The 15237-nt window shown below is 43.8% G+C and overlaps 2 protein-coding genes across 2 annotated transcripts; both read right to left on the reverse strand.

Moving 5' to 3' along the window:
• Positions 1-18: 18 nt before the first annotated feature.
• Positions 19-9896, reverse strand: LOC136432829 (uncharacterized). The gene is made up of 16 exons (XM_066424357.1): positions 9767-9896; positions 9165-9370; positions 8789-8927; positions 8145-8327; positions 7598-7777; positions 6369-6545; positions 5891-6061; positions 5339-5605; positions 4643-4782; positions 4062-4219; positions 3414-3568; positions 3124-3279; positions 2461-2574; positions 2055-2140; positions 1441-1624; positions 19-381 (listed from the first exon to the last, which is right to left on the reverse strand). The coding sequence occupies exons 2-16, from the start codon at positions 9366-9368 to the stop codon at positions 269-271; spliced, it is 2427 nt and encodes an 808-aa protein (XP_066280454.1). The 5' UTR covers positions 9369-9370; positions 9767-9896; the 3' UTR covers positions 19-268.
• A 543-nt stretch (positions 9897-10439) lies between these two features.
• On the reverse strand, positions 10440-15163 carry LOC136432832 (methyltransferase-like protein 27). Its single transcript, XM_066424359.1, has 5 exons — positions 13371-15163; positions 12631-12756; positions 12286-12421; positions 11708-11800; positions 10440-11543 (listed from the first exon to the last, which is right to left on the reverse strand). The coding sequence occupies exons 1-5, from the start codon at positions 13482-13484 to the stop codon at positions 11347-11349; spliced, it is 666 nt and encodes a 221-aa protein (XP_066280456.1). The 5' UTR covers positions 13485-15163; the 3' UTR covers positions 10440-11346.
• Positions 15164-15237: the final 74 nt, after the last annotated feature.

A 15237-nucleotide genomic window follows, 5' to 3' on the forward strand; every position in this document is an offset into this window, starting at 1 on the left:
ACACGACAGACAAAAAGGTTCTGCTGCAAGTTTATTCTATTCCATGATTACAATGTGCGGATCTTTACCCACCAGTGCTTCAAACAGAACTTCTTCGAGTTCGTTGTCTTAAATGATGCAGAATATACGTCAAATGACGACACTGTTTACTGCAAATGAGGTTTAACATAGAGGTGGGTGCGCTAGATTTGATTCCCTTAATCAAGACAAAGAACACAACGACAAGGAATGTTGTTCTCCAGAGCGGTCATCGCCAGTTGGGCAGGTTTCACTGGAACTCACAGACGTACTGCATGAAGGAGTTACAGGGCACTGCGCTGAAGTGTCCCTCCGCGGTCAGCTTCACACAGTCGTACATGCCGAAAGGATCGCTGGGCTGGCCTACAGAATGAACATTGCGTATCACAGTGAACGGGTGCAAACTACAAATCTTTTTCACAAGCCGTCATAGGTACACCAACATGGACGCGGCTATTTCCATATCATTGCTGATCGTAGCTGAAGTGCGGTCGGACATCTAGAGACCTTGTGTTAGCACTCTCAAACAACGCAATCTACGGTGTCGGTATAGCTCACATAATAGAATACCAGAAGAATGCACATTGAAAACCGGTCGATGAATTTCAAGAAAAACACTGTGTACGGTTGAGCTACGATCCATGAAATCGGTCAGCACCTACCCGCTTCATTGATGTGGAAATTGAATTTAAGAAGAAAAAAAACACTCTATCAATTCAAAAGTCGAAAGACGGTCGCATGGGTAGGAAAAGTACTGGAAGTACTATAATGTTGTTTTTTTCCTGGTGAAAATGATACATGTACATGTGGGAGGTCCAAGAAACTCTTACTATGTGCGTTTTGTGGTCATGATAACGTTAATGCATCATCAAAGGTAAAGGTCACAAGAAGATTAATGTCAGCCGTCCTGACGCCACAAGTCTGGACTCATTGCAGTGACAACTCGTTGACCTTTCACAGGGTATGATAACATGGTCTCAATCTTGACGGTCCTGTCTGTAGAGAGGTTCATCAAGGCTCTTCCGAATCCGTGACTTTGACCAGAAAGTCGGCCAAGGGTGGAAAAAGCAACATTGGATGAGGCGTCGTTCATAGTTCAGTGTTGCATGACTAGGCTGTCAACCGATACCCACGTCTCTGACGTAACATGAACTAAGAACAAGATCTTACGAGGTATGATTTGTTCTAACTCACAAGATTTCAAACATGGCTGCCCTTACAAATGCAGCATTTAACTGGCACCATTTATAAGTCGCTCTTAAACTACTGCCGATTGGTAAATGCTCTCTTTACAAGAGCATACTTGTTTCTGTAACTATTGGTGAATAATCACGTGGTAAGTGCATGATTTTATAATGATAATGACTAACGATTAGTGAATGATCACATGACTAGAGCATGGCGTATTATGGGAAGATTTACCTTCAGCCCAAGGGGCGAAGTCTCCGAGGGTGGTGGAATCGGCGAGCCAGTGGTACTCTCTCTCCGTGGTGGTGTCGTCAAGCCCGATCCACGTGTCCGACCCTCCCGCAAGGTCCTTGACGAAGTCCGCGGTGGCCTGGTCCCTCACGCGGGCGAGCTCACCTCCATCGAAGCGGCACAGTTGCTGTATGAAAGATACGGTCGTCAAAACTCTCAATTCTCAGCATACTGAATTAGAAAGGACACTAAGGAGACCGCTTCCTATCAATCTCTACATACACAGCCAGCAAATACAGGGTTCCCGGTAATCTTCACAAAAGTTTGAAATTAAACTTGGCCCTGATTGTGTTTCCCTGAAATTCATAATTGCCCTCTGGTAAAATCACACAAAACTGCAGCTTTGAGCGTTTTGGTGAGGTTAGTGCAATAGCAGGCCTCTAGAATATCGCTGTTAAAACTACAATTTAGGCACATCGTGATTCAATGTATTGTCCTTAGCAGGAGAGGTGAATAAAATACACAGAAGAAACAGTTTCCCTTTGAGGGAAAACTGTGAGGGGAATCATATATGAAATAAGTTATGTACCTGAGCTAAAGCGTTTGAAATTGCTTACCGAAGCCATACTGTAGGTCAAAGACCTGAACGTTCCCATCTTGTAACAGGCCTCGCCGTGGCGAGTGGCGTCGGACGGGCAGGCCACTGTAAAAAAACAAATAAGTTACAGACTCTAAACGCTTCAATGCTTGATAAAGGGCTACATTTGTACTCGTTAGCTTTCCTACGATCGGATATGTATTACAGATCAAGATGGTGACACGGAAGGCAAAGAATGGTTTACACGTTAAGGATGCAAAACCTCAATAATTATTGTAAGCTGTTATAATTAATTTCACAAAAAAGTCACTGCCAGTTCTCAACTGGATGAAACGAAATATGTCCTTTCATTTGGATATAAATGGTACTTTCTATGGATAATCCATAATATTGTCACAGGAGCTGACGGTGGCACCAACACTTACCAATGCACTCATCCTCCTGCAACTCGTACCCGACAGGACAGTGGCACACCCAGCCGTTGTCAGGGTCGTGTGTGCACGGGTGCTGGCCGTCCATGCAGTAGCAGTCCATGTAGGCTGCAAACATGGGAATATGATATAATATTTCGGGGGGCTTACATTATCAGATAAATGTTTGGCGCTATACAACTGGATCCTTAAAGGTAAGACGCGTCTCCAAGCAGATCTTCGAAGGCAAATCGTGACGGCTTCTGACTGGGTCCCAGGATCTGGTCTCCCGGCCCTGTCAGAAACCGTTAAAATTTTGCCCACAGTTCTGCTTGGAAATTAGCTGAAAGATCGACGGATGGTCAGTCAGGATGGTTCAACAACACACTGGAAAATAGTTATTTGTAAGTAGCTTGAAGGTTTCGAACATCCCCGGTGACCTTTAAGTTTCTTAATGGAATAGAGTACACTTGAGTTAGATCATTGCGTCGTACTACAAGCCAGCTCACATTTGCAGTGTCGCTGGACAGTGTGAGTAATATCAGAGGTTAACCCCGTTAAAAGTAAACAAACATTCACGATCCGGACAAAGGATCGTGAGGGATTTGACCTAGACCGCAATGCATCAGAACTGCAGATGCGCATTCGGCTAGGAACTGTGCATAGTCATCGTCTTACCGTGACATTCTGTTGCGCCGAGTCCGTAGGTGGTGGTGCCGTTAGGGCAGATGTTGCAGCCCCTGGTCTGTCCTGGCTCGGCGGTGTAGTAACCGAACGGGCACACCACGCACTCGTTCATGGCGCGGTCGTGGTACGTACCAGCGGGGCAGGTATCTGAAAAATATCACATAAACCAACATAAAAGTTTCAAATAAGCTATCTGGTATGTGGTACAATTGGTGCCAAGGGCGTGGAAGCAAAGTTATTATTTTTATGTAATAGAATATGAAATTATTTGTTTAACCTACAGCAGTGTCCATCCTTCATCTCGTGGCCCTCCGGACAGCCGACGGTGGTGACCTGCGTGCTGACCCCATTGTCCTCCAAGGACATCTGGACTCCGTTCACGTTCATGGTCACCTGACCCGACTGGACAAGCTGCCTCAGGGTGTTGGCGTTGTTGCTGTAGGAGAATGAATGGAAAAATACATAAACTGCATAGTCTTCTGCAGTACCAATGAAAGCCGCTCGGGTCCAGGATTTAATCATATTGTCATAACAATTCAATCATGGCTACGTGAGTTAATGTGCTGCTCAACCACAATCAGACGCTAAGAAAAACATTAACTCCTTGGCAAAGGTTATATACAAATATCAAGCATTGTATTATATACGATAAGACATACTGCAGTAATTACAAATGACGAAGAACACAGGCACCCATCCGCCGGAGTGTTACGCGGCAGGGCTAGTTGGAGCAAAAAGTCTTCGCCCCTGGGGCAACGTCAAAAGATTTAGAAAATGGGTGTTGACATAACAGTGGGTTAGTTTATAGCGATCTTTATTGACACAACAAAAAATAAGCAGTATTTCTACAACACATAAAGGCAGTAGAAGTTCCAAGTATCATTCCTTACTATGATCTTTTATGGCTCTGAATCAGCGAAACTCCTTACGTGAGCTGCTGGCTGATGTGCAGCGGGATGGAGCTGTTGGTCCACTCCACCCCGGTGTTGTCCACGATGTAGAGCCCGATGGTGACGTGGATCTCCGCCAGCTGGACGTCCCGGGTGCGGCTGAGGTTCGACACGACCTCGAAAGTGATGTCACCAACCTAAACGTATGAAACAGCAGTTATGGATCACTGAAACAATACATTTGTAGATATCAGCTGATTAGAGTAAGGATGATACGAAAACAATGTTATTTATGGCGTGTTAAAGGCAATTTTTGCGACACAAATTGTGTAGCACCGGCCCATTGTAACGTTACATGACGTATGAATTTAGTCGCCATCACCATGCTGTTGTAGTTGCGATAGATTCGATCTGGCGACCGATTATTCCAAGAGGGTTTAAACCTCTTTGGTTATTCGGAACACAGCCGATGATTCTAAGAAAGGATCTACCCCTGAAAAATTGCTCTAGGTATGCAAAGACAAAAAAGGCGCAACGAGAGAGTCAATTATTGATAGTATTTCATGACAGATGTAAAAGTAAAGTCACGTGATTACAAACATCCAATAGCTATGACGTACATGGCACGGTGCCTGGCAGAAGGTAGCCTGGGCCGCCAGGCTATCCCTAAGGGCGTCCTCCACGGCTTCTCCGTCAGTCGCGGTGTTAGCCCGGATCATCAGGCCGCTCACGTCCAGCGCGGCGGTGACTTCTGACTGGGCTATATTCACAGGAGGATTTGAACAACATTCCGTGTGCCGTTTCAGCGATGACGGGTTCATTAAAAGCCGGTCTGCCAACAATAGGTACTCAAGCAGGTAGATAAAAGTTTGAAGAAAATTTTTTTATCCAGTTAATTGCTTGAGAAACTATTTTTTGCGTATCTTATTACCTAAATGTCTAACCTTCAGCAACGCATTAAAAGGTCTGTCTGATAAACTGATGCCAGTTAATACAAATGAGAAACTTTTTCTGAAGCAGCCTGTAGATCTAAAACTTTGTCTGCAATATTCTCATTCCCAACCGTCTATGGTCAACTCCTTATATTAGGATTCTTGCTGCATTTTTCTTAAAAATAGACATAGTCCTTTGGTTTGTTGACAAATGAGTTATGAGTTAAGCTGTCAACCCACAAGCAAACTTATGTTCGCTACCGAAAACATAACCTTCTTGACAAAGGTAATGAGGCCAAACACATACAATTATACATTTGCTAACAAGCCATCCTAGATCCTGCTATCGTTTAATGATAGACTGTACTTCTTGTCTTTTCTTACCTTGGCAGTCCAACACGTTGGCAAGGGTGTAGGTGGTCTCAAGGCCATCCCTGGAATGCGCGTAAGCACGAATCTGCCAGAGGAAGCCGGTACTGGCGCCGCAGTCGTACATGTCGTCGGTGGTGGGGTAGATGGTAGGGGAGGCACAGCTCAGGAACGCCTTCTGGACGTTGGACGTGGTGGTGCCGTCGAAGTGGGTGGCAGTCATGCACCGCACGGAGCCTCCCGCGGGGGTTGGGAGGGACTCACAGCTACACTCTCCGTCAGCTGGGATTGACGAGTGTCAAATCGTTGCAAGAAAATGCCAAATTTCTATCGAAGTTGAATGCAAAAGCGTGACTAACAGTAAATCGGACACTCATAGCAAAAGTTACAATTTCATTTAAAGCAAAGTAGGCAGTTCATATTGATAAAGAAGAAAGGGTTTCTGTACAAAACAATGCAACATCCAACAAGAATTGATCTTGAAGAGAGGATTTCTCTGCTCTATTATCATGTTACAATCAATCACTGACAAGGTGCATGAGACATTGTAGGAGAACGAACACTTACGTTCACAGACAGGTTCACCGTGCCATTGGCCGTCGGAGCCACATACGATGAGTTGATCCCCCTGGAGGTTAAAGCCGGTATTGCAGGTGAACGTGGCCGCGTCTCTGTACAGCGTCCCCTCGATATTCCTGGTAGCATGGCGGATGTGACCCGGGTCGCCGCAAGATATACCTGCACGGACAGAAAGGAAAACATACTCATCGCACTACAGATATAAATAAATGCGTGAGGGAGAGAAGGATGGAAGGAAGGAAGAAAGAAAGGAAGGAAGGAAGGAAGGAAGGAAGGAAGGAAGGAAGGAAGGAAGGAAGGAAGGAAGGAAGGAAGGAAGGAAGGAAGGAAGGAAGGAAGGAAGGAAGGAAGGAAGGAAGGAAGGAAGGAAGGAAGGAAGGAAGGAAGGAAGGAAGGAAGGAAGGAAGGAAGGAAGGAAGGAAGGAAGGAAGGAAGGAAGGAAGGAAGGAAGGAAGGGTCTACTCACGTTGACAAGTAGGCAGCAGCCCGGACCAGGTCTTGTCGTCTTGGCAGACAGAAGAGAAGTCGCCGACCAGCTCGTACCCAGCGTTGCAGGAGAACTCGATGACGTTCCCAGAGCAGTAATCTGACATTGCAGTGACCTGGCCGTTCTCGATCTCCACAGAGCTGTTGCAGCAAATCCCTGTGGTAAAAACAGCAGCATAGATTTCATTCAGACTGAAATATTTCAAATGGGCCGTATTTGATATAACGTTATATGCAAAAATATATTGGTGACAACTATTTATATTTTTTCCTGTGTAAATGTCCTTTGTCATTTGCTACATTATCGTTTGGGTTCATTTTCCTAAGATGTTACTACTATCCTCCTTTAAGCTTATTTTCAAAATGTCATGAAACACTAAAAATATGCACAGCGAAAATAAGGTGAAGGCACCATGGCGACGGCTGTGGTCTATAAGTTGGGAAAGGGGAGGGACCAGTGACCTCATCTGGTCACGTGGCCATGGCGTGATTGGAGGGCGAATGACATGTGTTCACGGTGAATTCACGTGAAAGAAAAAAATATGTAAATATATCGAAAAACTGCTTCCAAAGAATGTACTGTACGCAAACAAATACGTTCCTATTACTTCGATCGACCTTTTGACTGACCAATCAGCACATGAAATTAAATTTTTCAGCGAAGCATTAAATATCCAACAAATGTAATGTGTGCCTTACATCAAAACATACGTGCGCAGAGAATCAGAATTAAGTCGTGTCAGGAACTTAGTTGTTTACACTCTGAAGGAAGTTATTCGTACGAACTCGAGTGTGGCGGCACAAATACAAGTGAAGGACAGGTCACTGAGAATGCAATTCAAACGAGCGGTCAATCAACCTTTGAGAAGTTTTGATTGGGCGAAGAAATGATCATAGTAAGATCTAGGAATTTCGCTCATAGCGTTTGAAGAAGCTACATTTAGAAGAGGCAATGTATTATCCGGATCACAATGGCGATACATTTTAGCATATGCCGGATTACGGAACACGCTACTCTAAGGAAATAAATTTGCACAGCGGTTGCCTTTCCATCTTTTTCAAGGGAATTATTGCAGACTTAATATAATCATATCAGGTGTATTTGCAGCCAGTGCCACAGGCAGGTACCCAATAAGCCTCAGTAACATAATGTCCTTGGTAACATGTGTCGTAAGATTTTTTTTGCCCTTCGAATTATTCTGGACTTACTCTGGCAGTTAGGATCCGCCCCACTCCAAGACCTGTCGGCTTGGCAAGTTCTGGTGCGGCTGCCCCGTAGCTCATAGCCGGCGTCGCAGCCGAAGCTGACCGTGTCCTCGTAATAGTGGACCAGCGCTCGGTCACGGCGGAACCCGCTGGTAGGGTTGGCAGCCGTCGGACAGGTCACTCCTGCAAGTTCGAGGACAACCGTTCACTTCTGAATCGTTCATGTTTTCGAAATAGATGCATAATCACTACGCAAAAGTGAATTTAAAGTTTGTGATATCTGTTACATTTGTACGGAGCACTTTGTTGTTACTGACAAAGTCAACAGGGACAATGTCGACTAAAATCATGTTTCTTTTAATCAGATAGATCTATAACAAATAATAATAAGCCGTACATGTTGTAAAGGGGGTTACAGGTCTATAACCCCCTTGATGTTGTCAAGTGTTTTGTTTCTTGAACTTCGTGTGTTCGTCTTTCGAATTTTCAATAAGATGCGCTCCTTCCAAAAAAGATCTTATCTTGGGCAAAGCTACAAGTTGTGACGTACTCTGACAGACGATCTCCCCTCCGCTCCAGGTTCCGTCGGCCTGGCAGGTACGGCTGGTGGTGGTGCCGGCGATCTCGTACCCAGAGTTGCAGGCGAACACGACGGAGTCCCCGTAGCTATGCATGTTGGACCTGTCCCTCTTGAAGCCGTTCTCAGGATTCGTAACAACGGGGCAGGTCACGGCTAGAGCAACACGGCACAAGTTGAATGAGTTTTCCTTTCCAAGTTTTAAGTTATTTGAAAGGTAAACAGATCTTAAATGTTGCATACTAGATAGATCTATTTGCTTCACAAAAAATAAGATACTGAAACTCAATAGGAACAAAAAGCATCCACGTAAATGAAAGGCTATTTGACCGAATGGAAATGGGGGAATGGGGAATAAAGGTCAGGTTGAAATGTCGTCTATTTGATATTTTGATGTGATGAAGCTTATTTGATATTTTGGGATGTCAATACCTTACATCTTCTACATCTTTCCTATGAAACGAAAATACTATATGTTACCCAAAAATCATGACCATAGCATGTCCAGAATAAAAGATACAAGATTTTCCTCAGGAATACATCAGTAGACTCTCAAACCGGGCCCAACACTTTAAAGAAGCCCGAGGCGTCGCCAAAAACAGTCTTGGATAACTTACCCGTTTCACAACATTCTCCCTGGAATCCCTCCGCGCAGCTGCACCCTGAGGAGGTGACCTGTCCGTCGTTGTAGCAAATCCGGTTACAAGCTCGCCTCTCCACACTGTCCCCGGTGCATGCGCTTCCACCGCAGCTGGCCTGGACACGGGAAGGAGAAAATCACGGTTCTTGTCATTTTCAGAATTTCAGGCGCCTGGCAATTTCATCTCTTGTCCAGTTCAGGTTTTCATTTTGCAATGAAACTTTTTTTAGATATGAATAGAAAGAAAAGTTAACAAAAAGCATTGTATGACAAGCTACATCGATATCTCACATCCTCCAGGCCAACACCATTACACTACACTACACTACACCACACTTCAATTGGTGACTTACGCCACGCGAGATGGACCGGGTGCGCTCCTGGGTGCCCTGGGTACCACACGTAGCGGTACACTGTGACCAGTCCCTGAAGCCGCCCCACGCACAGTCCACCCGGGAGCAGCTCCGACGCCGGCGGCTCCAGAACCATCCCTGGGTGTCCGGTACCAGCAGAACTACCAGCAGGACCAACGTCACGGTCACTGTCAAGGTCTTCATGGCTGGAAAGACAAATTCCAAGCCTTAGACCCACACAGAGACCATAGTACAGATGTTTATGCTGTCCGCAAATATAAAAAAAATCACCATGTCTTTGTAACTTTCCCACTCGGACGGATGCTAATTTGGTAGGTTACCAAACATTGAGTTGGTAAAGGAGGAGAACAAAATGGTATTGTAAATATTCAACATTAATTCATATCCAAAAGCCACAAGCTTTTTCGTAACCATATTCAAGACATTACAAATCTATGATTTACAAATTATATTGACATTCTAAAAATTTTAATCTCCTCAATGTAGAACTACTATCGGCGAGGTCTTTAGCTGTTGTACAAAGAAAAGATAACATTTGCCCGGTAACGCATACAGAAATCTAAAAACTATACCATCCTTACCTGTTGACTTTGCAGAGCTAGCGGGAAGATTGGCAAACTGATGTTGAATGCTTCACTCCCTCCTCGTGCGCGAAGTTAGATCTCTTGCGTGACTCTTTATATATATATCTGTGTGTGAGGAAAGCCTGTCGTAGCTTGGCAGAAAAAGGGGCGTAAGCCGAGACAAAAGAAAAAGGGATGAAATGTCTTAAAGTTTGCCACAGCTCTAGCTTAATTCAGGGGCAAAGTAAATACGTGTTTGTATAAAACATGCTGACACCCATTACGAGGTTTAGACTGTCGGTGACATTATGACTGATTTATTCAAATCAAGAAAATAGGGTAGCAAATTGTGCGTCAAACGGTTTGTAAAAGGCGGTTTGTGGTAAACAGTACGCCTCATTACCTAGTATACGGCGAGAACTAATGAAATGAAAATCAGCACTTTTTAGCCACATCTAAATAATTAAGCACGTACTGACCTCAGCGGTGTCAAATGAGTTCAAACTACTGTAATATGATATAAGATTTTTAATCCAATGGGATGGTGAATACGTTTTTGCATATTTTGCACACACACAAAACAACTGGGGAAAGAAAAAAGGCATTTTTTTGATAAGTAGTAATAATAAGTAAGTTTATTGATTCGTTCATTCATTCATTACTAAAATACATGGCAGCGTCCTCAGCGTACTTTAGGCGTACATGTATTACATTCAACAAAATCTAACTTAAATTTAAACAACTAGTACTATTCAAAATCTCAATCAAAACAACTAATATTATACAATTTTGTCACTAATGCCAGCCACGGTATGAAATAGATGTATCTGACAAAGATCCTTTATGAGTTGAAATATCAGTTAGTTTTAAACAATGTATATTCAATATTTTACATTCTCCATTGGATAGCATATTCACTGCATGTAAGGCTAGCATTATGATAATTTACCTTTATGATAGCAGTAATATATAGAAAAGTGTTGCTGATATTCAAGATAATAACACGTCTTTAGTTTCAAAAGAAAGGCATCGCAACGAAACGTGTTCGAGCTTGCCCAAGTATTACGCAAGAACATTCATATTAAAGAGTTAGACCCTGCTTTGATTGGTAAGTAAATACTTAATTTCAAGTCAGTTTCTATGACGTACATCATGTATAGACCTGTCAATTTACTAAACACAAGACGCCTTTAAGATCCGGATGTAAAAGGCGTTTGTCTTGAAATGAGTAAATAAGACGTGCATTTGTGTGCATAATGTTAAGACAGGGCATTGAAATATTAGTAATACTTGTTTGTCGACTAGCTACCACCTCCGACTGTACATACTTACCATTCAGTAGCTAGTATATGTAAAATTGTCTTCTATACGGGTCAGGTCAGATCATATTTGGTGATGTGTTGGTGTTGGGAAATCGTGTACATTCGATTCGCATCTATCTATCTAGATGTTTATCAATAGCATGCATTTCTGAATGCATGTGTCTTTACATTTATCTAGTGATGCCAGGTTATTTTCACACGACTTGGCCATTTCGAAATTGTCGATAGAACATGTTGTAAAAAACAAACACTTTTATTTCATTTTCTCTCAATTCTCTACACAATATTTAATCTTACACCACTTTGTAGAGGTAGACTACACCATCGCTTCCAAAGGTAACCGGGAAAAATCTCCCGGGACACCTGCTGCCACAGGCCTTTGCTCTGCAGCGCCGCCGTGCGAGATTCCAGATCTTTGCAATCCTCATTAGTTCGCAGGCGTTCTTCTCCGATGTTTAGGCAAATAACTCCACCTTTCAGATTTCGAGAAAAAACACATGAAGTGAAAACTGGAACGTAGGTATAAGAACGTAGATAAGTACGATGTTTTAACAACTTTGCTACCGTCATAAACACGCCAGCATATTTTTAAAAGTTCATAGAGAAGAAAGTAATATCTTACGACAGATACACTCACCAGGTTTGACAACTCGGATAAGTTCTTCCAAACAGTCCGGTTTGACGTGACCGGTAGCAAACAGACCACTGCCAATTACCGCATCATAGGTGTCTACAAAGAAAAAACAAAATAAACAAACACGTGTGTGTGTGTGTGTCTGTACGTGTGTGTGTGTGTGCGTGTGTGTGTGTGTGTGCGTGTGTGTGTGTGCGTGTGTGCGTGTGCGTGTTCGTGTGCGTGTTCGTGTGTGTGTGTGTGTGTGCGTGTGTTTGTGTGTGTGTGTGTTCGTGTGTGTGTGCGTGCGTGTGTGTGTGTGTGTGTATGTGTGTGTGTGTGTGTGTGTGTGTGTGTGAAGGATACAAATATAAATCAGCGCCAGTCATTTTTTAAAAACTCTATCGCGTTTTTTCTTTCATGTCAATTTCTTCCTTGACACTGTGTTAAACAAAACGTTCAGTTGGATTGGAGTGATGTACAGTGACAGATGCTTTGCCTTCAACCCTTTATTACATTTCCTTATTACCTGTACGTCTCCTGAAATTTTTCTAGGAGTGGATAACAAAGCAAGGACTAAGATACTACCGTATTTCATTTACCATCATCAATGCCAAGTCGGTTCGGTCCCAGTAATTCCTTGATGAAATTCTTATAGACGTTCTTGGTCTTGGCAACATTCAACATGTCCTGACTAGCGTCTAGGGCGTCTACGTTAGAGAAACCAAGCTTGGACAACTGAAACGAAATCAGGAAAACTTTGTAAAAACACGTTGATACCGAAAAGTGTATAGCAAACCTGAAGATGAAGGGAATGTTTGTTGCAAGAGAAATGGCTCGGCCAATTATTTTCATACATTTCCCATTCAAAATTCCCTACGTGTGGTTTACAAATGTCAGCAGTACCGAACGGAAACAACGTGCATACATGTACAATGCAGGCGTACCTCTTGCCCACAGAGTCCGGTCCCCGCTGCCACGTCCAGAACCCGGATGTCCCTTTTGTCACCTTGAGACTCGGCTAGAACCTTGGCGACCTTGTGGGGTCCGTTGTACCCTTCACTCTCCATGTCCTACATCACGGTCATAGCCGTTATAGTCACACTTGCAATCCGATGGGTCCCACCGGGTAATTCATTTATCTTTTACGGGCACTTCTATCTGTTTGTCACTTTCGGCCCTTTCGTGCTTAGCCGCGAGGGGGCCCCTAAGACTACTGGACCACTTTGGAACTCAGTCGTCTTGATTTTCATTTGAACTTGAAGTCAGCCCGGTGGAGCCCGGTTGATTTTGAATCGGATTTAGAATCAGACCGTGTCCCGACGAAAATACACATACAGCTGCCCGACCGGCCTGTGAGTGACACCTGTCGAACCCCACAGGGGTCACCTGGCGACACCGCCAGGGCGGGTGCCGGACATCGACTACTTTTAATACCAATGAGCGGTTCAACATTTTCTAGTGAAAGGGACCTCTACATGGCAGCGTGAAGGGGAATCGGACTGTGACGACGGCAGGCGGTTTCAGAGCCCGACCGGGGCCTAGATCGGCTACACCCCCTACGGCACCCCTTGTCACCAATGCATTACGAAGGTACAAAGGATAAATGTCAACGAGTGCTAAGTAATGTACATGTACTGTAAGTACGCCAACACCCACCACACCCGTCTCTCACATAAGAACCCACCTTGTCATACACCTTAGCCCACGTCTTATACATGTCTATCACTTCATCCGTCTTAATTCCTGGGCGGGTTATTTGAGAAACCCTCTCATAAACTGAGACCGACTCATCCGCCATCTTGCTGTGTGTCTTTAAGTTCACCGTGTTAAAGAAAACATGAAAGGTCAAGAGACTATTGGTATTTTGCGTGTCAGTGGATAACACTGTCTTTTAAGTTTGTTGCACAGTTGTACATTTGGGACAGTAGTGATGTTGGTATAGTCCATTTTCGGGTAAAAGTGATTCTGAAATGGTCGACTTTGCATAAGTATGTCTTTGGAAGGGTGCATTCTTACATGGGGGTCAGTTTGGGTTAAAGTTTCATTTTGGACTGAGATGATTATGGAATAGCTCGTTTTGGGACCGGGCGTGTTTTTAATATCCCATTCTTGCACAGGGGAGATCAACTATTTTTTTGTGAACAGTTCATTTTGTAATTAGAATAGTGTACAAATGTATTGATTGCACCAAGTAATTCAACACATGACACTAATGAGTTTCAAGTTCTAAAACTAAATTTGTTTCCCAAACGTTTAATCCCTTGAAATTTAGAAACGGAATGATCCACGTTTTAATACATTTAGATGGAAGGACCTCTAAAAATAGACCTTTTTACAGCGGTTAACCAAATTAAAAGAGCTAACGGTGTAGAGAAGAAAAATACCCATGACAAACGATATGTAAAGGTAAGAAGAATTTTTGTCGTTTTCGTCAAGAATGTGATAGTAAATGCATGTGCGGAAAACTAAAAAACGTGAAACTGTGGTATCATTCAAGTGTACATGTTTACATTGTCCCAAAGATCACACTTCTCCTTCCTATATAGTCATGTATCAGACTGTTGCGAGGGGTTGTAATGTTCAGGCACGTAAAGTTCCCCTCTTGGCTATACTTTGGCCAGTCCAGAGACCCGCGCCTGGCACCTGCGTGGTTTCCGTACGGGCCGGGTTTGTTGGGATCCCCTGTGTGAGCTGTAGTTGCCGTAATGGTACGCTATCATGTCGGCCAGGACTTGTTCGTCATCGGTCATGCTGGCATTTGCTATCGGTAGTCTTGACGTCTGAAAAACGAACGGGAGGTCTTCTCCGTGACAAACATGTCCGTTACAATAGTCGTATCCATCCCAGAAGTGCTTAAAAGACCAAGCGTGATAGGGAACGTAGAGCCAGACATTGGGGTCTCCCCCAGCGATGGCTTTACGGAGGATGTGGCGGGTGGAGCATTTGAAGAGTCAGTTACGGCCTCTGCGAATGTCCGGTGCCCAGGACGTGTTGTATCGCCTCGGGCCCGGGGGCTTCCTGCGCATATTCCCCACTGGTGGGTCTCCGAACGGGAGACCAAGGAAAACAACCCCTTCTTCCACAAGGAAACCTCGCACAGCTCCGTACTGTGTGTGAACAACCGGCTCATTTTTCTCCAAGAGAAATGTAGAGCCACATTTTGCGAACAATAAAATCAAAAGCTGACAAATCACAACCGATGCCATTGCGTTTCGCAAGCTCTGACCAGGATAGCTCCGAAAAAACAGCACAACAATCACCCCTTCTGTGTTAAGTGTCCTCGCACTGTTTGCTAAGATTTCATGTTAAATACACACTGAAGAAATAAGAATTATATCGACCTCGTTAATGTAACCAATAGATGCGTACTAAAGAACTGTCGCACAAAAAGGTCGCACTGTAAAGCAACTTTCCGGAAACATCTCAGATACAGAAGAGATCTACAGTAATGCAAAAATCTTATTAAAAAGATGAACGAAAAAAAGGCTTGTATCTAACAAAAATGATACTATATGGGATGCTACATGTTGATACAGAAGCAACCGGCAAAT

Source organism: Branchiostoma lanceolatum, chromosome 4 (assembly GCF_035083965.1).
Source record: "Branchiostoma lanceolatum isolate klBraLanc5 chromosome 4, klBraLanc5.hap2, whole genome shotgun sequence".
Taxonomy (NCBI): domain Eukaryota; kingdom Metazoa; phylum Chordata; class Leptocardii; order Amphioxiformes; family Branchiostomatidae; genus Branchiostoma; species Branchiostoma lanceolatum.